Raw genomic sequence first — 24,958 nt, 5'->3', positions numbered from 1 at the left:
GTTCATAAATAAAACAAAAATGGTGTAAGTGAAAGGGATGGACAGGACTTGATCTGAGTTTAGGAATAAAATTGCTCTGGATTTGACTTTGTTCTGACATTTAAAACAAGATGTTGTCAGTATATAAACCAGAGTTTTTTGGTTGTAGTCAGGAGCCAAATCTCCCTAAATGTGTTTGTGATTACTTGTAAAGAATAAAAGGATTGCCAAGAAAAAAAAACCATCTGTTGCTGAGTCAGTGGTACTATTAGCTGGAACTGAGTGATAATAAATAATGACTCTTTAAATGGTATCTGTAATTCAAAACACTATTTAATTTATTTTCCTGATTTATGGCTTAACTTTGCCTAGATAATATATGCTACTTCAAATTTAAATATAAAACATAAGCTTTCATTTTCTGAAACCTTTTGTTTATGTCTCTTACAATCTGCATCAGTCCAATATTTTTTTTAAGTTTAGTGCTTCTTAGCAGACAAAAACATAAATAATTTGCTAAAATCCTGTTTCTAAGCCCAAATACAGTGTCAGTAGTGACAGCATAGCAGAGTTGTTGGTATGGTACATAGGGACACAGCCTGACTGAATTCATGGTTTGTGACCATCCTTCACCCCTGATAAATTGGGTACAGCCCAGTGTGAGCTATTCCTGTGCTGTTCTGTCATGGAAGGTTCTTAGTTTTAATTTGTCCTTGAGAATGTGCTTCCTAAAAATCCATTGCTGTTACTGCAAGCCTCTGGAGAGTGCAAAGGGAAGGTTTTGAAGAGCTCACAGCAGCTCACTGTAGCTCACAGATCCTTTCTGTGCTTACACATGCATTCTTTCTCTCTTGTGAGCACATTATATGATATAAAATTCAGTTTTGGAGGGGAAGGCCAAATACATCTATCCTGGATGCTACTAAAAATAGAAGGATTTATAATTCTCTGATGCCATGTTATATAAAATGCATTTTAAAAATAAAGCATGATAAGTAGAAACACTAATCAAATAAATTTTAAAATATCTATAGTGAAACAAGAAGTAAAGGATTGGATTCCTGCCAGGGAACTGGAGGCATTTTAACTGAGGCACTTCAGGAGGGCTTCTGAATTCACTGCAGTGAATCAGTGAACAGACTGCACTCTAATATTGGTGCCTCTCAGGTGGGATGCACAATTTTCCAGTTGAGAAAGAGAAGTATTTGTCCCCTTTGATTTGTAAAATTCAATATTCTTGGTTTCCCCTGTCCCCAGCAAGCTTTGGGCTGTTTTGTCCAGAGCCATCAGTAACTCTGTGTGGAGCAGCTGTTCCCTGGTTTCAAGGGAATAAAAGTCAGTGTTGCTAAAACAGAAGCAACAAAAATATTGGTTTGGCTGCTGGTGAGGTTGAACAAATGACTGGCACTGGTGATAGAAAAATTGACTTTTAATGATAGAAGTCAATTATGTTGAGGGATGGATGAGCTGCAAAAGGGAAAACAATGCCACATATCTCTAGTAAATAAATAGGCCATATGGGAAGTATATTTTTCATTTTCAGGCAAAATCAGTAACAAAATATAGAGGGGGAGCAGATCACTGAGGAGAGAGTGTGACTGCAACCAAGAAATACTGATGTGAGGGTTTCCTGATACTTGATGAACACAGTGCAGAGAAGTCCCTCTGGTAATAAAATCCATGTGTTTGTTACATGGAAATCCTTTCTTGGCTCGTTGTGTGGGGGCAGCCCTGGTGACTTTGGGCTTGCCAGCTTTCCTTGTTGGTTTTGTAAACATTTTTATTCTTTCCCCTGGAGTGGTGCAGAGCTGCTTGCTGCATTCCTGTGCCAATGTTCCCAACATCCCACCTGAGCCTGCCCAGCACTGGGACCTTTTGGCTGTTCTTCTGTGTGAGGTGTTGACAGCAAACCCCAGCAAAACTCCCAAATTCTTCCTCCCTCAGCAAACCCCAGCAAAACTCCCAAATACTTCCTCCCTCAGCAAAACTCCCAAATCCTTCCTCCCTTCATCTCCTCAGGACCATTTGAGCCTCAGGGCAGTTGCTCTGTTTTCCCTGAGGATTGTAAATGGACTTGCTTCACTTTTAGTTGCAGCTTTGATCTGGAAGTGAAGGTCCCCTAAAAAAGCCAAAGTGAAGGTCCCCTAAAAAAGCCAAAGTGAAGGTCCCCTAAAAAATCCAGAGTTAATGCATCCTAAAAAAGCCAAGCACGTGCACTGGTTTCTCAATAGTTGAAGTCTTGTTGAAACCTCAGGGCTTTGAGGGAGGGGAGTGCCTCACTTCATCTGCTGGCTCTTGAGAGAGGTTTTAGTACATGGAAGCCCTTGAGCTTGGGCTCAAATACTGAAGTAAATATTTGAGAGCTTTAGCAAACCCAGAGGGCAAGGCAGCTGAGTAAAAGAAAACTTTGTGTTAAAATGCACAGGTTGAGGTTTGCTGACACCCCATTGCTCCAGGTGTGTGCTTCAAGCAAAGACTGATTTGTTTTCTACAGCAGAACATATTTTCATTCTGAGTATCTTGCTGTAAATGAACCTTCTGTCTCAACCAGGAGATATTTTTGACCAGCTGTTAAAATTTCAGAAGTACACCTAGAAAAGAGGCAAAGACAGTTTCCTGAAATATCTGCCTTTTATTATTAGAAGTCCATAATATGGATCAAAAGAGGGGTGGAAAAACCAAATCAGTCCTTTTATTTCTTCAGTGTATGATTTCACAGGTACTTTTTATTTTATTTAAAAGAAAAAAGGAAAGTAGGATGTACAGGGAGCACAATCCAATAGGAGATACTAAATGTGTACCTGTTTGTGTGTTTGTCCTCCTGCAAATGGTGAGTAAAAAGACAATTTGTAGCATTTGAAATGTCTTCAAGTAGCCTTTACACTCAGCAAAACTTTGGTCACAAGTGGGTAAGGTAGGTCATGGGAAAGAAAAATTATCCCCTTTTTGCTTTTTTTCCTACTGTTTTTGATATATATTGCATATTGCTGCTACCTTAAGGGTAGCAGCTACATAAAGATATCTCTCAATATTTGTTCCGTATTTGACAGTTAAGCTGTTCCAATGCACCTTAGGGAGTTTTATTCTAATTTTGTGCTGTCAGACTTCTATTTCTCTGACTTTGTATCCTCTGTGGTAATATTACTAAAAGCTTTCAGTTTTGGTGGGTATTTTTGTTAAAAGAAAAGTAATTGTAGTAATCAGAGCTTAGTTTTCTTTGCCTTTTTCTTTCAGATTATCCCAATGGCATTCGGCTCACATCAGCTGTTCCAGGAGCAGATATCAAAGTACTCATAAATTTCAATGCACCAAATCCTCAGGACAGGAAGAAGTTTACAGATGATTTGAGGGAATCAATTGCAGAAGTTCAAGAAATGGAAAAGCACAGAATAGAGTGTAAGTACAAAGGTACATATAATGGAGTATTTTCCAGCTAATCAAAATAATAAAAACTAATACTGCCCTTGGAAAATTTAAATTTTAAATTAAAAATTACCATTAATAAAAAGTATAATTGTATAACACATTGGAACTCCTTAAAAGTTCAAAATAATGTGGGTTTTTCTGTGACTTTGTCTCAAGAAGGAGGAAAAGCCAATAATGGCTTAAGCCCCAGCTGAGTTCATTGACTCATATTTACTGCAGTGTAGCTGCAGTGGAATTTATCTTGGACAAGCTGCAAATAACAATGGACAGAGGAAAGCTGGATCTGTGATTTGTAGCATAAATTACAGCAAGAATTTTAGGAAAAATTTGGACGGACAAAAGATGGATCTGTGATTTGTACTATAAATTCCAGTAAGACTTTTAGGGATAATGTGGACAGAGAGAGAGATCTGTGATTTATATCACAAATTACAGCAGGAGTTTTAGGTGCAATTTGCCTCACACTGAAATTCCCAATTATGGCCCTTCCAATAAGCTTCATTGAATTTTTCTTCATTTCCGTGTTGTAATTCCTGAAGTCAATAAGGAAGTCGTGCTCCAAACTGATAGATTTTGCTTGTAGTCCCGAGAGTGTCTGAAGATTAAATTTTATCCCATTTTCCCAAAAGAGGCCCTGCTCCACATCCAGCTGTGGGCAGAGGGGTGAAGCTGCCTTTGGGCACAGGGTGATTTATTAAAAATATGGATATTGATCTAGTACCAATATCCAACTGTGACAGACAAAACTCTCTAACAGTTTAAAGTTAGAAAGTGAATGTTTATTGTGGGATAGCTCCCAAATACACACTGCAATTTACCAGTGATTACAGAGTCCTTTTATCTATACAAGCATTGAATTCACAAAATACAAATGCATATTCGTAACTTTGGTACGTGCCATTCCCACTTCCCATGGTTCAAAAGCCATTAACTATAGTAATTAGTTCAAAAGCTATTAAGCATTCATAGTCTGTTCCTTGAAATGGGTAGGTGGTCCCTTTCATGGGGAGGGGTCCCAAAATGAGGAAGTAAATGAAGTCTTCCTCGTTCTGACCTTTCTACCTTTTCAATGCAAATATGACAAATGAACCCTTGGTAGAGCTCCCATTCCCCGTCTTCAATTGGTTTCAGAACAGAGGAGGCCACAATTGTCTTATGTTCCTGAAACCTTTCTATATTCTTCATTACAAACCCAGCTAACCAAACATTGCGCTGACAAGTAATCAAATATTAGTTAACTACTAACTCTTAACTTCATCAAGGCCTACCCCTTTATTTTAATTGACTCCAGTAAAGCTTATCTAACTAAAATCTTAGCTCCTCTAAAGTCTCTAAATTCTTTAGAGTTTAAGTCTCAAGGGCTGTTCTGGGTTGTTTCATGAAATAAACAGGGCAGGAGACCTTTCTCCTTTTAAATGCCTTTATTAAAAATCAGCTCAGGTGGGGAGAACTAACAGGTCTTGCTCACACTGCTGCTGCTCCCAGGAGTGGCACAGAGGCGGAGAAAGAGTGCAGCTGTGCCTACAGGTTGAGCTGGGGATTCCATCCTCACAAGAGCATCAGGAGATCCCCTATTTTCTGCTTTAACATTTGAGCTCCTCTGTCTAACCAACTTCCTTTAGGTTAGGGTGAGGAGTAAAAAGGTTCTTAGCAGATACTGAATTCTGTTCCTCACGTGTAGACATTGCTTTGATTCATCCATTTTGTGTTGGCTCATTGTTTTTAGGGGTTTTTGGCTAGGTTTGGTGAGGGGTCCCTCCTGTTGCATGCTGGTTCTCAGGTCATTTGCATGCCAACTCTGAGGTCTCCTCCTCTCCACCCTCTGAGGTTAACAAGAGAGTGGGCAGGTCCACCACCAGGAGCAGGCAAGGATAGGTCAGTACTGCCAGGTACAAGAGGGATGGAGAGACCTCAAGTCTCTTTGAGCAAAAGGTGCTGCTATTATTGTGGAGAGACCAGACACGTTAGGAGGGTTTGTAAAAAGCTCAGTATCGATAAGGCAATAGCCAGGGAACAGGAAGCCTTAGAGAAGGTTCTTAGAGGTGACAATTAGGAGTGTCAAGGGCTTTACGCTTTAGGGGACCTGATGCAACATCTAGAGGAGCCCGTGGTAAACTTTGAGGTGGGACCCCTAAATGAAGAATTTGAATTTTTGGTGGATACAGGAGCAGATAAGTCCTGTCTCAACAAAGTACCAGAAGGTGTGGTAAAAGGTATGCCCAAGAGCATCTGGGGTTAGACAAAACAGCTAGGTGGGAGGATATCCAATAGCACCGGACTGGCCAGTAACACTAAACTTGTAGTAAGTGATGTGAAAATAAAAGGTACCTTTTGTTGTCTTGTTGTGTGTGTGAGAGTGAGTCACACACAAAGTCAGCCTCAACTTCCCGGGTGCGTGATAAGTGGGGGAGCAGTGGAAAGAGGAGTGTGTGACCCACAAACGGGCAGGTGGGGGCTTTGGCCGTAGGGTGCCATCCTCCAGGAAGCAGCAGGGTGTCACTCGACAAAAGGGGAATTCTTAACCATCAAGGTAGTTTACAAAAATGACAGGTGATTACAACAACAAACAGTTAGAACTCCACCCTGGCAGCAACTGGCCCTACCTGTGAACTCTGCAACCTCTTAAAAAAATGTGCAGCTTATCTACTCATAGCATTTCACGCCCGCAACCAGCAATGTGAAACCCCCGTGTGTGTTGTGTGTTGCAGCGGAGCTGGAGAAGCAGAAGGGCGTGGTGCGTCCCAGCATGTCGCAGTGCTCCAGCCTGAAGAAGGAGTCGGGGAACGGGAGCCTGCCGCGGCCGTGCCTGGATGACAGCTACGCGGGCGGCGAGGGGCTGAAGCGGAGCGCGCTCAGCTCCTCCCTCAGGGACCTGTCCGAAGCAGGTAAGCGCTGCCCCTGCCGCTCCCGCCTCTCTGCATGCACAGCTGCCTCCGCAGAGCCCAGCTCGCTCTGGGCCTCCACACGTAGCACTGGTGGGATCTCACACTTCCAGATAGCTCCTTACTCCCCCCCCGGCTCGTGGGTAATTTCTGTTTGTTTGTTGTTTTTTTTTTTTTTACCTTTGTTCTGTTAAGCGGCCACTGTTTGAAAGCATTTAAGCCGTTGTAGGTTGCTATAGGAACTTTTAAAGGACAGTGAAGACAGAGGAAAAATTGTAAGTTTTTAATAAAACAGAAGTGACTGACTCGTGCTAGGAGTAATTCACTTAGTTTTCCTTTCTTTTTTTTTAATCTCCTTTGCTTTTTGCCCCTCATAGAGTAGGCCTAGAAAGGGAAGGAAAGCTCCTGGTCTCTGTGTAACGAGCGCTTTCTGTGTATTCTGTGCTCAAGTGTACCTGTGTCACCACCTGGATGAATGAAATTGAGTGAAGCCCTACTAAATTTTCTCTAGAGCTGTGTAGCACCAGTGTGCCCCGATGCTCCTTTCTTGTTCTGTAACTCAGACACAGTTCCTAATTCTTGCAAAAAGAGGTTGTTGTGAAGTACTCTTGGCAATAGAACCAAGGAAGTCCTAGTGGACAAGGATGCTGATAACCCACAAAGCCACTGGTGTGTTTGAAGTTTTATTAACTGATTAAAGACTGGAAAGCAGTGGTGATGTGATATTTTTTTTTAGCCAGAGCAAGCCAGGGGAAGTTGGACATGTTTTTATTTGATGGTTTGCCTCACACCTGGCATAGCCATGTAATCTTTCAGTGTTAAAGAGTCCTGTCACTGACAAGAACTCTGATCTGAACACTATGTCCACTATTCAGAAAGTGAATCTCTACTTCCAGAGGTAGTAGCAACTCTGTTTTTTTTATTATTTGTTTTTTAGTTCATAGGCTGTGTTGCATACTCTGCTTTGTTCTTTCAGTTGCAGTGATGATGTACAGTGTAGTCATAATTTCAGTATTCTGTATGTCTTTGGTAGTAGACACTACTTACCTATTTCCTTTTTTTTTTTTAAAACTAAAGAAGAGATTTTAGGTATGCTGCAATAAATAAAACTGTTGTAAACTGAAATGATAGCCTGTGTTTTGTGGGTATATGTATGTGCATACAAATATGTAGAGAGTGAGCTCTTTCAATTCTTTTCTTCTCTGTTTAGGCTTTCATACTCACATCTCCATGTGCTTCATTAAAAAGACTTGGGCCCTTGATCCAAAATCAGGCTGAAGTTGAATATTGGTGCTTGCTTGGCTCCAGTGGATTTTAGATCAAGCCCTAGTCTTCACCACTCTTATCTCTCAGATTTGAGGATTCTTCATCATCCTTTTATGTTGTTTTGGTTTTATTTCATTAGAATGAGAACTACCATATTGTTAATATGTGAGTTCAGTGGGTGTCTGTACCCCTAAATGTGATTTCTGATTAATTTTTTCATTCCATCAGAATTACTCATCCCTCTCTTTCAAACACTGCCATGTATTTGAATTCATATTATGGGTTTAATTCAACAAACCAGCATCTGTAATCACAAACACATTTCACAGGGCATGCCTACCACTGGCATGCTTATTACTGAAAATAACCTTTTTCCATGACAAAATGTAGAAATCACTCACAGACTGCAGGGTTTATCAATGAGTTTGTTAAACCCAACTAAACTTAATTTTAACTTGAAATAGCTGAAAATTATGGAGAGCTTCTGTTTGGTCTTGTGCAGTGCAACTGACTTGAGAAACAGCCAGCCTGTTATTTGCTTTGTTATTTGGTGGAGTGACTTCAGGGAGATGATCCATAACTCCCCTGCCTTCTCTCAGGGAATAGCTTGCATGTGAGGCTAATTTTAATGTGGGAGAGGTGATCCATAGAAAAGCAAAGAAATCTCAGTTAGGAAGATACTGCACCCAGTGATTATCCCATATTAAATTGCTTCTGTAAAACAGGCCTGAGTTAGGTTGCCTCAAATCCTTTTGTGGATGAAGCACAGGATGAACAATGAGGAGGAGCAGGAGTGTGTGGGCCTGTAGGAAAGTGGATTTTTAGAGAGACCCTTTCTACATTGAATCAGAAATAAATCTAACAAACATGAGAAAATGGCCTGGTTGCATATTTATGCAGGAAGGCAGGTAAATGTCCAGTGAACACTGCAAACTCAAAATTTTAACTGTTTATTCAGTGAAGGGAAATGTGACTGGACAGCATTTGGCTGCACAGGTACTTGACAGAACTATTTAGGAAAGCAATCTATTGCTGTCCCCCAGACGTGCCAGTAAATGGAGGCTCTGGAAAGTGATTAAATTTCTCTGAGTGTCAGTTCAGAAGCTTCTGAGATCTAACAAATGCTGATACTCTGACTGATTCTGCTCCTAAGCTGGGAATGCACAGAAAGCAGGATTTGTCCATCAGGAATCCTTTCCTGAGAATGGTTCCATGCCTTTCTAGTTCTTTCCATGGAATATAAAATACAATGTGGCATCCAAGTGTTTCAAGATGCAAATATGTTAAAAATATTTAGGGCTTTATTTTTCTCTAAAGAGAAATGTATCATTTTTATTGAACATTCTTGAGCTCTAGTCAAGGAAGAACTGAATTTATTTGTTCCAGACTTTGAAATTCTTAATTTATATAAAAATATTAGAAGCCAGACAAAAAAATTTAATTCATCTAAAGCTGAGTTTTATGAGTTTACAGAAAGATGGGAAAAGTGTGATGTTCCCCCATGGCCCCTGTTCCACAGGAAGAATGATTTGGTCACTAAAGCAGAGCAGGAAGGGTTGGACTGGTTGTGTTTCCCATTCTGTTTCTCCCAGAAACAGTCCCCTTGGACTGATTTTAGGTTCTTTAATTTGAATTCCAACCACTTTGAGTTGCTGGGGGACCCAGTGCTTTTACGTTGAGTTTACAGTGCAATTAAAACTTTATTCCCACATCCCTAACCTGTAAGGTGGGAATAATATTTACACCCTGAACTGGTTTAAAAAGTGCAATTTTGTTGTTTGCCCCAGTGCTCCACAGCTGGCACAGCCAGGTAGTGCTGCCCAGGTGAGGAGGGCACAGTGGTTCCTATTTCTGGGAGCTGGGCTTGTCTGAAACAGCCACAGACCAAAAAAGATTACTGCAAAACCAAACCAAACAAAAAGTATTTCTAGGATTAAATAATTCTGTTTCAGTGTGAGATCTTAAGATTCTACCTGTTCCACACAGAAACAAGATGAAAATGTGACAAAGAGTACTTTCCCCCTCAAAAGTGGTCTCTCTAATGATTGGAGTGAGCAGTTTAATTTAAAACTTTTTTCCAGGCTTTTTCCCCCAAGTCACTCAAAGCCAAATCATAATATCAAATCATTGATAGTGTTTAGCCATCAATTATCTCACTGGCCCAGAACAGTTTCAAGAGCTATAGAGCTGCAGTGAGAAATATCTCCATGTACTGAGCTGATCTGCAGCCTGAGCTGTGAGATCACCACACATCCTGTGATGTGTCCTGCACACATCCATCCTGCAAGCTGCAATGGCTTTTATTAATAAAGCTCAATGTTCTTTTGGCATGGTTAAGTTTGTAAAAATCTTGTAATCACTTCATATTTCTACTATAAATTTGAAATATTCTTGGCCCCATATAATGCATGTTCATGTGTGGGACATATGTTCATATGTGGACTTGTGTAAGTTAAAGATACTTCTTACAAGGACTATTGATATCTAATAGATAAGGTTAAATTAATTGAAATTTAATTTTATAAATTAAAGTCCACTCTAACAGCTTTAAAAAATTAAAGTAAACATAATATATTAAGCAAAACTAATCTTCAGATTTGATAAATACCACCTTGCTTTGTACCACAGCTACTAATTTTCCTGCCAGTGCATGCTTAGATGCAATTCTAGTTGAGAATTTCCCTGAGATGCATGTGAAGGCCGGAGCTCCAGGGAGGCATTTCTGGGATGGGATGCCATCCCAGAGACCAGGGAACAGTCTGGAATAAACACACATTGGCAGGGGGAATGCTCCAGGGGCTTTACTGAGTAAACCCATCACACTGCATGTCAGCACAGAATTGGGTTCAGTTTGTTTTTAGGAAAACGAACCAAGCCTCTGTACAGCAATAGTGCCTATCTGAGGGAAATTACAGGCATTTTAAGGAGGATTTTTCTGTTTGTTCTTGGCTTTGCAAGTACTACTTTGCCCTGGAGTTACTCTGAGCAAAATTCCATCTGTCGCTCTCTGTCCGTATTTACTGTGTCCATGGTTATCTGATCAGACTGTGACTCCTGCCATATGCAAAAGGCATTGGATTTTTTTGTTGTGTTCTCCTTCATTTTTGGCCACGTTTAATGCCCCGTGTCAGCTCTCAGTCTTATTTGCAACCCTGACTGCTAAGTTCCGAGGTGGCTGCCGCAGTGTGTTTGCATCAGCAAGAGTGGTTGGAGTGTTAATCACTACTAATCCTGTTATCAGAGCAGAAAAATATCATACCTGACTAGGAGTCAAAATAAGGGATGAACAAACCCAGTTTTTCTTGGGGGGCTCATAAGATAATCCAGCTCTGCTTTGGCTGAGGCTAAAACTGCAGCAGGAGATGAAGCAGTGAGCTTTTGACAAAGAGCCCATCCAGGGGAATTGTTCCGAATCCCAATGAATTTCACAATCAAACACACCACCTTCACCACAAACACCTTCCCCTCTATTTAATGTCACTGCAGAGGGGGTTCTACTGGGTAGCAACTCTTTTTAAGGAGTGAAAACATTCCAGTAGCCTGGAACTGTAGCTCTTAAGAGAAACTTGTTTCAGGGCAGTGTCCTGTGACCAGCCAGGTCAACGTTATGCTTAGAAATCCAGCAGGTGATAGTCTTTGATCATCCTGATCCTTTGGGTAGTCTGAATTGCTCTATGAGCAGTTCCACTGCTCCCTAGTTCTGATCCCAGGTGCTTTTGGGGTGTCTGTGATTAGGGTACGTCATTAATTGGTTCAGCGATGCTGCAATCCTCACATTCTCCCCCAAAACTACCTCTCAGAGTAGAAGATTCTGAAGGCAGCAATGTGCCAATGCAGGGTGGAGATTGATATTTGGCCTTGCAGGAAAACAAGGAGAGAGTGCTGAGAAAGCTTTGGTTTCTAAAGCCCTGCAGATTTTAGGGAAGCTCTGAGCACCAGGAGGGTTCCTCAAAGCTCAGCTTTGTTTCTACACCCTGCCAGGAAAGTATTCTGAAACTTTGCAAAGCAAAGCTCCAAAAGCTGTTTTCTAAAAATCTCTATTTCCACTGCAGCCAGATGCTATTTTCTCTGCTGTGAAGTGAGAAAGAAAATCTGGGATCCTGTGTCCTATACAGCCACTAAGGTTTTCTGGCTCTTTAGGCAAACAGTCTGGAGTTTCACCTGTGGGTTTAGGCAAAAGGTTTTGCAGTTTGAGACGGTTGGAGTACAAATCCAACATGCTTAAAGATAAAGCACTGCACAGCTAAACAAACAAAATCTAGCCATAATGTCAAGACAGATTCCAGATTTACTGATCAAAAATTAAGTTTAGTTTTTTTTTTAAACCTCATGAAAGAAGATTGTATGAAATCCACTGAGGTTCGAAGCTGAAATTGAAATTATAAATTCGATGAAGTGATAAAACCGATAAAGTGATAAAACCGATGAAGTGATAAAACTGATTAAGTGATAAAACCGATGCCCCTCACAGTGCCCCACACTGAAGTTCAGATTATTTCAACGTTAAATTTTGCATTTAAGTTAATTCCACTCCACAACTGTATCTCAATGTTTAAAGTAAAACAAACCTTCCTGGCCGATCAGATTCCAGGAAACCAAACCCTTTAAATCCTTGCTGCTCCGCATCACGAGCGCAGCACTAAACCCAGCTGCCCAAATACCTAAGAATCGTGCAAATTGCCAACAACATCACACCCCGCTCGTGTGATTCCCAGCACCAGCCCCACCTCTCCAAATTCCCAGTGCCCCCAAGCCGCAGGCAGTGCAGGGAGCTGCTGTCCCTGCTGGCCCTGACGCTGTGGGGCCGCACTCCTGGCGCCGGTCGTGTCGCAGTCTCTAATCTCTGCTGTTGCATGTCCTGGGCAGGCAAGCGTGGGCGACGCAGCAGTGCAGGATCGCTAGACAGCAATATGGAAGTAAGTAGGAAGTTCCTGATGTCTAGCTGGATGTGATGATGTGCATTTCAAACCTTTCTTTTATATACATACATATTTTTTTGCTCTTTTTTCTTCTAACATATATATATATTTATATATATAACCTGCCTGCCACGAATAAAATGCATGCCTAGGCTATTCACTCTGTATTCTTCCAGCTTACAAAGCACTTACAGCTTGTTTTAGAGCAATGCCATTTTTGGTTTGAGCTAACCTTGTTCCCTTTGTTCCTGCAAGCATGGTTAAATGGATATGATGTGTCCTTTTGCCACCATTTCAGTCTGGTCCCAGCTTAAAAGCCCACTTGCTCTTTGTTACCAAGTACACTGTTCTTGCTGTTTGATATTTAGCTACAACTATTGACTGTCATGCTCAACCATCCCCATTGCTTATTTTCAAGTTCAATTGCTATATGTATGCAGTCATGACACCATGGAATTGCACAGATAGGGCATGGGAGGATAAAAAAATTATTCAGATAGGTGAATTCAATGTGGATTTCATGAGATTTCATTCATCTTCAAACCATTTATATATACTGTTCATGTCTCTGAATTCAGCTTGCAGATTTTTTTCTTTTTTTTTTCTTTTTTTGGTTTGTTTTTTTTTTTTTTTTTTTGTGTTTGCTTTTAGGTAGATTACAGTTTAAATCTAGCACACTTTGCCTAAGTACTGTTGTGTCCCATAACTCTTTAAAAATACAAACCCCGAATTTCAGCAACTAAATTCCAGGCTAAATAATAGAGAATGTTGGACCACAGGTCAGGATAATACAAGCACATAGAAATCTTAGTGGCAAAAATGGTATGGTTCCATTTAATACAAAATGCAGAGGTAGGCTTGAGAAGCAGCACTGTCACATATAGTAGTGGAAAACTGCTATAAAGAAAGATTTAAATACCATTTTAAAACCTGAGCTGTAACTGTAATATTTGCTGCTGTATGTTTAACTATTTAGGTTGCATTTAATGTAGCGCTTTTCTTTTTTTTTGTGGTGAAAAAGCAAGTATGGTATTTTTTGCAGTATTTAAAATGTGTTTTTGCTTTAAAAACACACTTGTAGGTCTTATATCATGTTACTCTCCCTGACATTTTTTTTTATTTGAAGTCATATCTCTTGATGTCAAAATAATGAGAGAAAACCGCTCAATGCTTAACACCCCCTAAGAAGGGCACGAGGGCCCCATTGGCCACTTAGGGAAGGTGGAGATAAAATTTCCCCTAGAACTCTCTAACATAATCCACCCATGCGAACCCTAAAGGAGGAGTTTCTGGGGTCAGTGTGAACTTTTCCTTTTTTTTTTTTTTTTTTTTCTTTTAAATTTAATTTCCTTTTCGAACATTTCGAGTTTTTTTTTTTAATTTTTATTTTCTATTAATTTCTTTTTAGGGGTCCATCATTAGCAGTCCTCACATGCGCCGAAGAGCTACATCAACCCGAGAGTGTCCATCTCGCCCTCACCAGACTATGCCCAACTCCTCCTCACTCCTAGGGTCCCTGTTCGGTAGCAAGCGGGGCAAGCCGCCCTCGCAGAGCCACGCGGCCGCGCAGCCCCCGCACCACGCGGAGGCGGCGGCGGCGCCGCACCCGCACCACGCGCAGTTCTGCCACCAGAACCCGCCGCCCTACCACCACCACCACCACTACCACCCGCCCCCGCACCCGCACCCGCACCAGTTCCACCAGCACGGCCACGGCCACGGGCACGGCCCCTTCCTGCCGCACGCCCCGCACCACGCCCCGCACCACGCCCCGCACCACCACGGGCCGCCCCCGCCGCCCGCCGCCTCCGGCAGCAAGCCCAAACACAGCGGCATCAGCACCATAGTCTAGGCCAGAGACCCTCCTCGAGACTCTAGCTCTAAACCCAGCTGCAAAGGCACTCACAGGAAGCCACAAAATCACACCGGCAGTTTTTACCTAGGCCGTTTAATGAGCTTAAAGGCTTGCTGTTACTAAATAAAATAATTCCGGTTAGCCCAGGCCATACTGGTTTTACTTATCTACTGGATAGATGTTCACCACCACCCGGTTAGTTCTTATTTCCAAACTTGCCTTGAAAACGTGCTGCTTGCTGAATCTGAGGAAAGCTACCTTTTACACCAAACCCCTGGACAATTTTACACATGTAATGAAAAGCTAGCCTATGGAAAAAAAACAGGGAAAAAAAGTCAGACAGAACCAAGTGTTGCATTCTTGCTCTTTTATTCTCAATGGGCAAAAAAAATAAGTAGACCTGATATGGTTGATGAAAGTACGTAAGTAAACTTTATATAATATAAATATATACATATAAATATATATATATACTGTATAGTTAACATTTGTGCTTGGAAAGAAATTTTTTCAGTCCACAAAACTAGCAATATAGACTTTACAAGGAATTCCACTTACTTGATAGGACAGTATAATAGATGAATAGCCTATGAAAGAGTAGACCAAAAACATTAAACGTTAGAAACCAATTTCAAACATTTCAATATTTTCATCAAAAGTCCCCTGGACTTGGTAAGATTTCTAAGCAATCATTACTAAATGTGCCAAGTAACATAGCATTTAAATGTTGTAGTCCAATACTGCTTTGTATAAATCCTTATTTTATTAACACGATGATATCATACGTAATCAGTATTAGAGCTGCTCTGCTATTTCAGGTAAGCAAACTCGTTAAGATGCAGTAATTATTCCGTAGCAATGGAGGGTGCCCACGTACCAGGGGGCACCTCCAAGCATTGGTCACACGAGTTCTTAGACACTTTAAAGGCTGTGATAACTGTGAATTTACATGATCCACATTTCTTTTGTAAGCATATGGATTGAACGAGCACACGGGAAGAGTTCTGCCAGGTGCATGTAAACACTGCAAAAACATTCATCTCAAACATGAAAATGGCAAACCTCCATCCTTCTCAGCTGCTTTGGTTCCTCTTCACCATAATTGCTCATTTTTACCCCCAGCGAAGCTGAATTCTAGTCCAGAGTGTTTCCAGTGGAAGTGCTCTAAAACTTGAAGGTTTGTTTTAGAATTTAGTATAGGGTTTTTATATATATATATATATATATTAAAAAAAATTTTAAAATCTGTAATTCCATGTAGCCATGTGCTAGCAACGAGGTGGCTTTACCATTTTTACTCATCACATTTGTTAGTTTGAAGCACCCAGCACTCAGCAGGCTGAGTTTATGCTCAAACCCTCACTTCCATAGTCCAGTTAGTTGCAAGACATCACATAAAAATAGGCTGTGCTGTTGTTGCTTATGTGTTGTAACCAAACAATTTGCAAATTTCTCTACAATTTGTATCCCAAAATCGTGTACAAAGTTATCCATGGCACCTACTTTGTAGTTTCAGCACTTTGAGCCACTGCAAGGACTTAACACCTAAACAGTAGAGACAAAGGAATCACAACTGCAAAACTGTACCAGCCTAAAAGCAAACCTTGAAGAGGATGAGCAAATGTTCCAATCAGAGATGGGTAAAAGTAATGACAGCTCCAACCTGTCGGGTTTGTGTGTAACAGAAAACAAACAGTAATAAAAGTGTCCCAAACCAGGAGGACATGGGAGCAGCAGAGTGACTTGTCCTGTTGGCTTGCTCATGGCATCTCTAGCGTGGGGAGGATGGGAGAGGTTCAGTCATTTTTTCCCCTTTCATACCATGGATACCATAATACCAGCAAAACTGCAAACTGAGCACTTTGTTCACCTCCACAGAGAGCAAATACAGCAATCTAGAGTTTAGCCTTTTGTTTCCAGCAGTCCACGTTTGCTTCACACATGTGCAATATGTTTTCCCCTTCTGCTCCTTCTCCTCAGAATGATCTCCATGAAAAGAAAACAAATGATTTTTATTTTTCTGTGTCACTCATTCTATTCTAAATTCTGCGGCTTACCTTAAGAGAGCTCACCTGGGTCCCCTGAGGCTCTGTTCCTTGCAGTTTAAAAAATATATACTGTTCTTATAAGGGAAAGTAGAACTGTCTGCATGTCATCTAATGTTATTAGTGTGAGGCTACACTCTACATATTGTATAATTGCAAAATATATCAGTGTTCCTGTTGATATTAGTTGAAGTAAAGTGATAACATATTTCAATATGTAGACTTTTCTTCATACATCTGTACCAATAGTAGAGTCTAACTGTAATTTATAGGTTGTTCCAGAAAAGATGAAGAACCATTTAAGTGCAAACATCTCTGAGAAACTGCATCTTTTAACTAAAACAGAGGTAAGAAAGCTCCTCTTCACTGGGTGACAGAGTCTGTATACTTGTTTCAGATGCAGAGGCATAATGGAAGTAAAATTCTGTATATGGAATAAAGGCAGAATATGCAGTAGTAGTGGAGAGGAAAATCTGACTCACTGTGTTAACACTGAAGATGTTAAATCTCCCAGATCTGCATTTGCTTTATGTTTAAAAAGTCCTTTCATTCATTTAAATTAGAGTTACATATAAATATTCTGTGCTTGAACAGTGAGCCACAGTTTATTGCCTGCCCACTGATTTTCCATGTGCAATCAATGTATTTGTGAACCAGAGTGTTGAGGAGATGTCACAAACGTGCATGCACAGAAACATTTCCACGTGGTCCCATGGGCGTGCAGGGAGTGAAATCACAGATCACAGAAACCAAAACTGGTCACCTGAGGGCACAGCATTTGGAAACTCTGTTCTTTCAAGCCAAGGAGGAGAAACAGTGGACTTGACTCTTTTTTTCCCCCCTAGTTTTGTTCTGTTTTGTTTCTTAGACTGTGTGTTTCTATGTACTCCAGCCAAACAAATGTGTCTTGGTGTCAGCACAAGTCTCCAGACCTTTGCTGCTTGTTTAGGGTCATAGTAAAACCTCTCTGACTCCATCCTTGATCAACAGTTGCTTAGAGCAGTGTGGGTCATGCTTAGAATAGGAGAATTCCAGCACTTAACACTGGGTGGGGTTAAGAAAATGAATTAAAATTAATTCTTCAGCCTGCAGACAGCAGTAGAATGGAGAGGGTTTTTTCTTACATGCCATTGCCAATTACTGACTGGTACAGAAATGCACAGAGTGGCCGTGGTTCTCTCTTCCCATAAACGATGTGGCAAAGCAGTAATTGCTGATTTGAACAAATGAAAGGGAAATGTAAAGAATGAAGGTGTGGCAACAACAAAAAAATCTTTTCTGGGACAACAATGAAATATATATTTGGGGTTTTTATTTTTTTAAGTTAAGAATGAAATGTAAAACGATGTAAAAAACAAAAAATCAAAGTTCATCCTAATATAATGTGCGTCTTGTATTGCTAAAAAAAAAAGAGTCTAACATACAGTGTAGAATGATTTTCCCATCATGTACTGCATGCAGCAGAAGCCTCTTGTTTCTTGATAAAATGAGCTGAAAGACAGTCAGCAGATATTTAAACACTGAATCTCTAGATGTTGACTTGCTGTTCCATATGAAGCTGTGTGTTTTCTGCAGTTAAGCATGCATTTTGCTGTTCCCTTGTAAAATACCATCGCGCTTCTTGCCTGCAAAATGGATTCTCATGTATATATTTCAAAGAAAAGTGGAACCAATAACAAGATTCAATTTGGAAAAGAGAAAAGAGAAAAGGGGGTGGTGAAAATGGGACCAGTAGGGGGAATAGATAATTCTCTAAATTGTACATAGTGTGTAAATTAGCATTACTATAAGTCTGCAGTCACTTTGAGGTTGCCTATCTCCTGCTAGGAACTTAAATCAGCTTTGAGTTGTATTAAACTGTTAGAATTAGGTCTTGAATGCAGACTGTTAAAGACTTCAAAAATCATTATGCTTACAAGAAGCTTCTGTTCTGGGGAGGCTTGAGACCCCTTTTGTAACTCTGGGGAAGAAAGGAGTGCTTTCATTTTAATATGCATTCTGTTTGTAAGTAGTAACAGACCCTATTGATGTAAAACTATAACTGTGATCATGTGGAGAAATCAAATAAATCATTTAAAACTCTTTGTTTCTCATTTCATGCAATCCAAGAGCTTCAGCTCTTCATATTTGAAATGAAGGAAATTCCTTCCAATGGTATCCTGGTCCTGCTGAGGCAGGGGGATTTGTGCTGCTCACTTCAGAGGGGCCAGGAACCGAGGATCAGGTGGAGGAGGTGGCGAGCGGAATCCTCACTCAGCTTGGATTGGTGTGGTGGTGCTGAAATAAACTGAGTTCTAGAGTCACTAAAGAGCAATGAATCCAACAGCCAGGTGTGCAGACAGACAGGGAGACAGTGACTCCATCCAGCACCCAGATGTGCAGATGGACAGGGAGACAGTGACTCCATCCAGCACCCAGAGGTGCAGATGGACAGGGAGACAGTGACTCCAGCACCCAGATGTGCAGATGGACAGGGGGACAGTGACTCCATCCAGCACCCAGAGGTGCAGACAGGCACTGCAGAGGCCCTGGTGGACAATTCCCAAACCCATCTTTGAGACCTTCTGGCCCAGGGCTGTGTGTGCAGCTGACCCCAGGCAGCCTCAGGAGCTCCTGTCCAGGGCTGGAGCTTTGTCCTTGCCAGGGCCAGGTCCTGCTGCTCTGGGGAACCCCCAGGAGCTGGCAGTGCCTCTGGAGCCCTCAGCCCAGCACTGAGTAAGTACTGCCCAGTCACTCCTTGTCCTCTGTTTGTTGTGTGTCTCAGTTTGCAGCCCTGAAGGATCCTTTGCCACACGTGGCCTTCCCAGCATCTGAACTGCAGTTCCAGTTTGACAGTCACTGTGGGATATCCCATTGTGCCCCGACCTTGGTGCATTTCCAGCCTTTCCAGGGGATTTCCAGTGTGCTCTGGAAAGCCTGGCCAAGCTAATGCTCAGCTGTCAATTAAACTAAACACTGTGTTTGCTTCTGTTTCCTATGAATTTTAGGAGGTTCTTGAATTATTTTGTGGGAATAGTCAACTATGACCTCTTTCTGGAGGGCTGTAATTTCAGGATGTGCATCTTCATCAATGATTTATTTTTTGACAGGTAAGTACCCACTTACCATCATCCTCTGTGCCACCCTCTGAGCTGTGGGACCCCTCTGAAGGTGCCCAGTGCCTCTGCTATAGAAACATCCTCTAGTGCAAGTAGAAGAATTTGCAGAGCTGTTCTTCACCGATGCTTCTATTCCTGGTTTAGAAATTAGGATTTGTAAAATTTAAGTAGATTTTGAGAAGAGGTCTGCTCGTGGCAGTGCACACACAGATTGCAGGAATGAGCTGTCATGCAATAAACAACTTCTCAAGCTCTTCTAGACAGCAACTTTTTAACAACAGGTTCTTTCCCAGATATTTTTTGCATTTTTTGGTTGAAATCAAGAAATGCAAGATTAAAAGGACAGAAAAAAAAACCAAAATAAAGAACTTTAAATGTTTTATCTGTATTTTTCTTCAGATTTTTGTTGACTTAACAATCAATGAATTCTATTTAACTTTGTTTTTTCCAGTTGGCTTTAATGATTGATTTTCATTCAGAGTTTCATAAAAACAGGTATGGTATTTTAGCATCTATTTATTTTATTTTAATAGTTGTGTAGTGTTTTATTAATCTCCACCCTGTGTTACAGCTGCATTAAATACACCTTTTCCAAAGGAATCTTTCTGGATTTTTACCCTACTTAGTGATTTTTGCTGCTGTATTTTTTTGACATAAAATTTCTGGAAGGGAACATAGCACAACCAATCTAATAGAAATATCTAAACCCCACAAAAATTTCATTTTAGGTGTATTTTTTTAGTAGGCCTTCTTTCTGTTTCCTATTATTTCAAGAATTAAAGCCAAATCCTGTATTACTCAGCAAAAGTAAATCAACTACAGGATGAGGCTGGTCATGAAAGTTAGGAAAATCTTAAATTAATATTTCTGCTGGAAGTACTTCCTCAGCTAAGCAAGACTTAAATGAACGTTGTGTGGGTGATGCTGACTTGAAGCCATCACTTTTTCCAAATCTTTAGATTTATCATTTTTGCCATGTGAATAAATGCATCTTTAGGGATAAAATAAAAAAAACCAAAACCTTTATTTAGCATTTTGCAGTAACTGACTTGTGAAATTAGCAGCATGGTCCAGGAGACACAGCAGCTGAAAGCAGCCACAGGAGAGTGCAATCCATCAGCTCTGCTGGGAAATGGCACCACTGGAGCTTTCCTTTATTTTTCATACTTGGACACAGTGCTTTAGACGGGTCTGTCTAATGAGCAAAGCAAAAATAATCTGTCTTTAACAAGATGAGCAGGAAAAATTCATTCCAAGGCAAATGAAGTATTAGGAGTGCATGATGGAAATTTCTGTTCTCTGCAGTTTCTCAGCTCTGGCACAGCACAGTGTCTGGTTTCTGATGAGGAGATGGGCCCTGGGTGTATGTCCAGGGAGGTGGGAAAAGCAGGGACTGTGCAGGAGTTCTGTGACTCAGCAGTGGGATCAGAGTGATCCAGGGCTGGAAATGAATCCATTCACTCATTGCCACTCTGATTTTGTAGTGGTTTTAATAGGAGCAGAGCTCAGCTGAGTGTGGGCCCTGCAGCGAGGTGCCACCCCCTGAGCATCCCCCCCTCCACCAGCTCCCCCTGTGCTCCTGGCTGATTATTCCTTCACTTTGCTGGCTGACATTTCTTTATGTCCATCTCCAACAAGAAAGAACATTTTTATTTAATGATTCATCCTTTATATTTTCCTTGCCATCTTGCTGGTAGTCTCGAGTCTCTGCTTCTGCCTCAGCCCTTACACCAGGCTCCAAAAAATGACTCTGCTGTAATTAAAAATAACATCCAAAAAAACCCAACCAAACCCCAAAAAACCAACCAACCAAACAGACCCCTGCACTCACCAGAGTTTGAGATGCTTCTGTTGTCCTTCAACCCCTGAGTTTGGAAGAGCAACAACATTTTCCAGCCCAGTGAGAAATGTACTGAATATTCCAGTTCAGACTTGGAGCATCCCAAGTGTTTATAGCCCTGAATTTTCATGGCATTTCAGCAGGTTTTAAAAATGGCCTTGATGATGTAACTCCTCTGCTATGCCAGTCTGTACATTTTCAAAATAATTTGTTTGTGTATTTTATGCCTAAAGGAAGAGGAAACTTTGGTTTTGCTCTTCCTATATTTTTTCTACTAGTGCAACATGCAGCTTTCTGGGCTGTTGCAATATTCCATGACCCTGCTCACAAATTTCTAGACTGCCAGCATAGCTTCATTAAAAAAAAAAAATATATATATATACATACATATCTATATACCTGTCTATATCTTAGTAGTGAACCACAGGGGACATGTCCTGAGCAATTCCTCTGACTGCAGGAATTTGAAATGACTTTGAAAAAAAGCTGGTGAAAAAGCACTGGCATTTTGGGTCATCTCTTTCTCTTCCAAGATGTGAAAAGGGAGAAGCAGATGCCTCATTGGACTAATAATTAAATAATTAATTAAGTTAGTAATATAAATATATAAGTAATTAAATTATTTAATGTAAATACTATAAATACTTAAATTATGTAATATAAATAGTACAAATAATAAATATAATTAACATTATAGTAATAATTATTACTGAAATGTTCTTGAGCTCATGGAGCTCCTTCCTTCTCTCCAACATTACAACGCAATGAAAGTTCATTTTTGGCAGAGAGGTCCGTGACCCATCTCCCCTCTGTCTTCATTAATAGTGCCAAGATGTGCTTTATCCAGTTACTGCAAGGTCTTTTTATAGCTGCCACTCATCAGTGTCCCCTGTGTGTGACACGCAGGCAGCGCTCTCCAGGCTGGCCTGCAGTCCTTGGGTGCAATCCCACAGCAAAGCTTCTCTCCTGCACTGGGCTCAGATTATCTCCCCTCACTGAGCTAGAAACTTGATTCCAATACATTGTTTGGCCCATTTTCCCTTGCTTGAAAAATTAAATCTTACTTGGCTGTGAAATAAAATATCAATATTTCAAAACATGAGGCAATTTAGTGCTTCCTTTTAATCTAACATGGCAGAGCTGATGGGCAGTTTCCCTGCAAGTGCCACCTGACATTGTGAGGAATCCCTTTCACTAACAGAATGTATCTTTATTTTTCAGATGGTTTTTTAGATGGCCACAGTCCAGTCAGCGTGGATGGACAAGAGCTTGGACAAATTTATTGACGTATTTACACAGTGACCATGTTAACATCTGGGTTTCAAACACATCACATCACTTGCACAGCACGTAACAGGAGCAAAAGTGGAAATACCAGTTCCTGCCCTCACCTCTCCCAGGATTTCATTTGTGAATCAGCTTTTTAAAAAAATATTCCAAGCCAGGAGGTGATGCAATGAGCACATCATCAATGAGCAGACGCCTGTGGGAAAGATAATTATGGATGTCAAGAGCAAAACTTTCATACCATCTGTCAGGAGCAAACAATGATTGCATAAAGAGAGGCGAAATTTTATATATTTTATTTTATATATTTTCCTGGAAGTGTTGCAAAGCCTGGCGAATGTTTTTGTAAAGTAATTTAGTGACACTTTTTCAGTAAATAAAATATCTATGTCTCAAAGAGCTAAATGTTATCAGGTCATTTTATTATTGAATACCGGTTTTTAAGCAGCTGTTGGAAAAATATGGAAGAATAAAAAGGAAAACTGAAGGGTAATTTTATTGTAGTCCTTTACTGATCTCTACTTCTCTTGCATTAATTCACTCCTTCTCCAGAAGGAATTCTTCCACTTCTGTGTGGAATGGGCTGCAATGGACATCACTGTGGGAGTTGTGGTGGTTCACAAAATGTGAGCTATGAGGAGCTGTAACAGCTGAGGGATTAGCTGGTCCAGGAAGGCAATCTGATATGATGGAACACGTGGATGAATACCTCAGTGGCGGAGACAGCAGAGAGGAATCATAAATAAAAGCAGGGAAAGGAAGAGGTTGGGCATGTTGCTGAAGCAAAAGACAAAAATACTGATTTTTATTTTTCTTTTTTTCAGTAGATGCTGCAGTTCTGTGCAAGGCAATCTGAAGATATGCCAGGTCAGGGTGGAAGGATTCTGCAGAGAACTGCAGCTGCCAAGAGTGTGATTTCAGCTGTGGTTACACACAGCACTGGATGGGACAAGATCTGTGGTGTGGCACCCCTGATGCCAGGGCAGGGACAGAGTATTCTCTGTGCCAGTGATGGCCCACCTGCAGTTTCATGCTGTGGGTGTGATATCACCCCCTGTGACTGGAAACCCCAGGTGTTTATTTATTTAGGATACACTCCCAATGCCATCCTCATGCCTGCTGAGTGAGCACACAGGGTGGGGTGTGCTGGCTGCTGCCTCACTTCTTGTGAACTTCCTGATGAGGCATCTTTTCCCTGTGCTTCCCAACTGCCCAGCCTTGTTTTCACTCTTTGGATCATTTTCTTCAAGCTCTGTTTATCCTTTCTTTCAAGCTGCCACATCACCCCTACATCACCAGAACCTGCCTGACTTGTCTCAGGAGAGGGTGGCCTCAGTTCAGCCCTTTCATCCCTGATATTCAATTTGGGAGGTGTTGTGGGACCTACACCTCTCCTGACCTCCAGGAAGATAAAAAAAACTCATTTTTTATCATTTTTTACCTCTCCTGCCCAGAGCTGGGATGTGGCACTGGTGTGGCAGTGCCACCCTCAGAGGGACATGGTGTGGCTCTGCCCCATTAACCCCACGTGTCACGAGGCTGAGGCTTTTTCCCTTCTATCCATACCATCAACCACCTGTGGATACCCTCTGGAGGCACTGGCACCTCAGCACTGCACCCCAAAGATTGCCAAGCGCTGCACCCAGCTCAGCCTTCCCCACCCATTTTTCCCTGCCTGGTAGGATCACACATCACCTCTTGCATTTCTACCCTTCAAAATGAAAAGAAGCAGGACAATGTCACTTAACCAGAGCTGAGCACATCCTTACCTTTTCCTGATCCCTCACTCTCAGCCCTTCTTGTTTCCTACTTGCAGTACAGTCGAGAGGCAACCAACGTGGCAATTTATCTGGGTCACAATATTAAAGGTTTTTCATTTTACGAGTCATAAGCAAAGCAAGCAAAACGAGTGAGTTCATTAAGCCTGTGTTTACTTGTTCTTTTTGCAAATGCCATTTTGTCACATCCTGCAGCTCCACACAGACCAAAGCAAAGGGAAGGCAGGTGGACATGGAGATGCCTAAAATGAGAGAGCAGCAGCAGCTTTTAGAGGGCTTGTTTTATCTGAAAGAAATAGTTCAAATAAATTAATTCTACCCTTGAGTAAACGAAGCTTAGCACGCAGAAAGCCCTTCTGTGCCGGTGAAGAGTCCCAGGCACCTGCAGGTGAGGCAGCGGCTGTGGGGTGACGGTGTCACAGACCTGACCGTGACCGCTCGTACGGGAGGGGAGCAGCGAGTGCTTCTCAGCCAGATTTCACTGAATATCAGTAAATTCACACGACTTTGGCACCTAGGTTTTTAAAAAAGACAAAACCTGTTGCCAGAGGGATGGCAGGAAAAGCGAAAGAGGAGGGGGGAA

The 24,958-nt window shown here is 41.3% G+C and overlaps 1 protein-coding gene across 7 annotated transcripts in view; it reads left to right on the top strand.

Annotated features, from left to right (window-relative positions):
- The window catches only part of IQSEC1 (IQ motif and Sec7 domain ArfGEF 1), a 300,138-nt gene extending 281,684 nt beyond the window's left edge, over positions 1 to 18,454 (top strand). For 6 of the 7 annotated variants that reach the window (XM_058812654.1, XM_058812656.1, XM_058812653.1 and 3 more), the window contains 4 exons: positions 3,214 to 3,375; positions 6,114 to 6,290; positions 12,420 to 12,469; positions 13,881 to 18,454. In XM_058812654.1, the coding sequence (XP_058668637.1) occupies positions 3,214 to 3,375; positions 6,114 to 6,290; positions 12,420 to 12,469; positions 13,881 to 14,324 (833 nt within the window). In that variant the 3' untranslated portion in view covers positions 14,325 to 18,454. The remainder of the gene's footprint in view (positions 1 to 3,213; positions 3,376 to 6,113; positions 6,291 to 12,419; positions 12,470 to 13,880) is intronic. The other variant, XM_058812658.1, reaches the window with a different exon arrangement.
- Positions 18,455 to 24,958: the final 6,504 nt, after the last annotated feature.

This window comes from Ammospiza caudacuta, chromosome 12, assembly GCF_027887145.1.
Source record: "Ammospiza caudacuta isolate bAmmCau1 chromosome 12, bAmmCau1.pri, whole genome shotgun sequence".
NCBI lineage: Eukaryota > Metazoa > Chordata > Aves > Passeriformes > Passerellidae > Ammospiza > Ammospiza caudacuta.
This window is presented reverse-complemented; position numbering and strand designations above follow the sequence as displayed.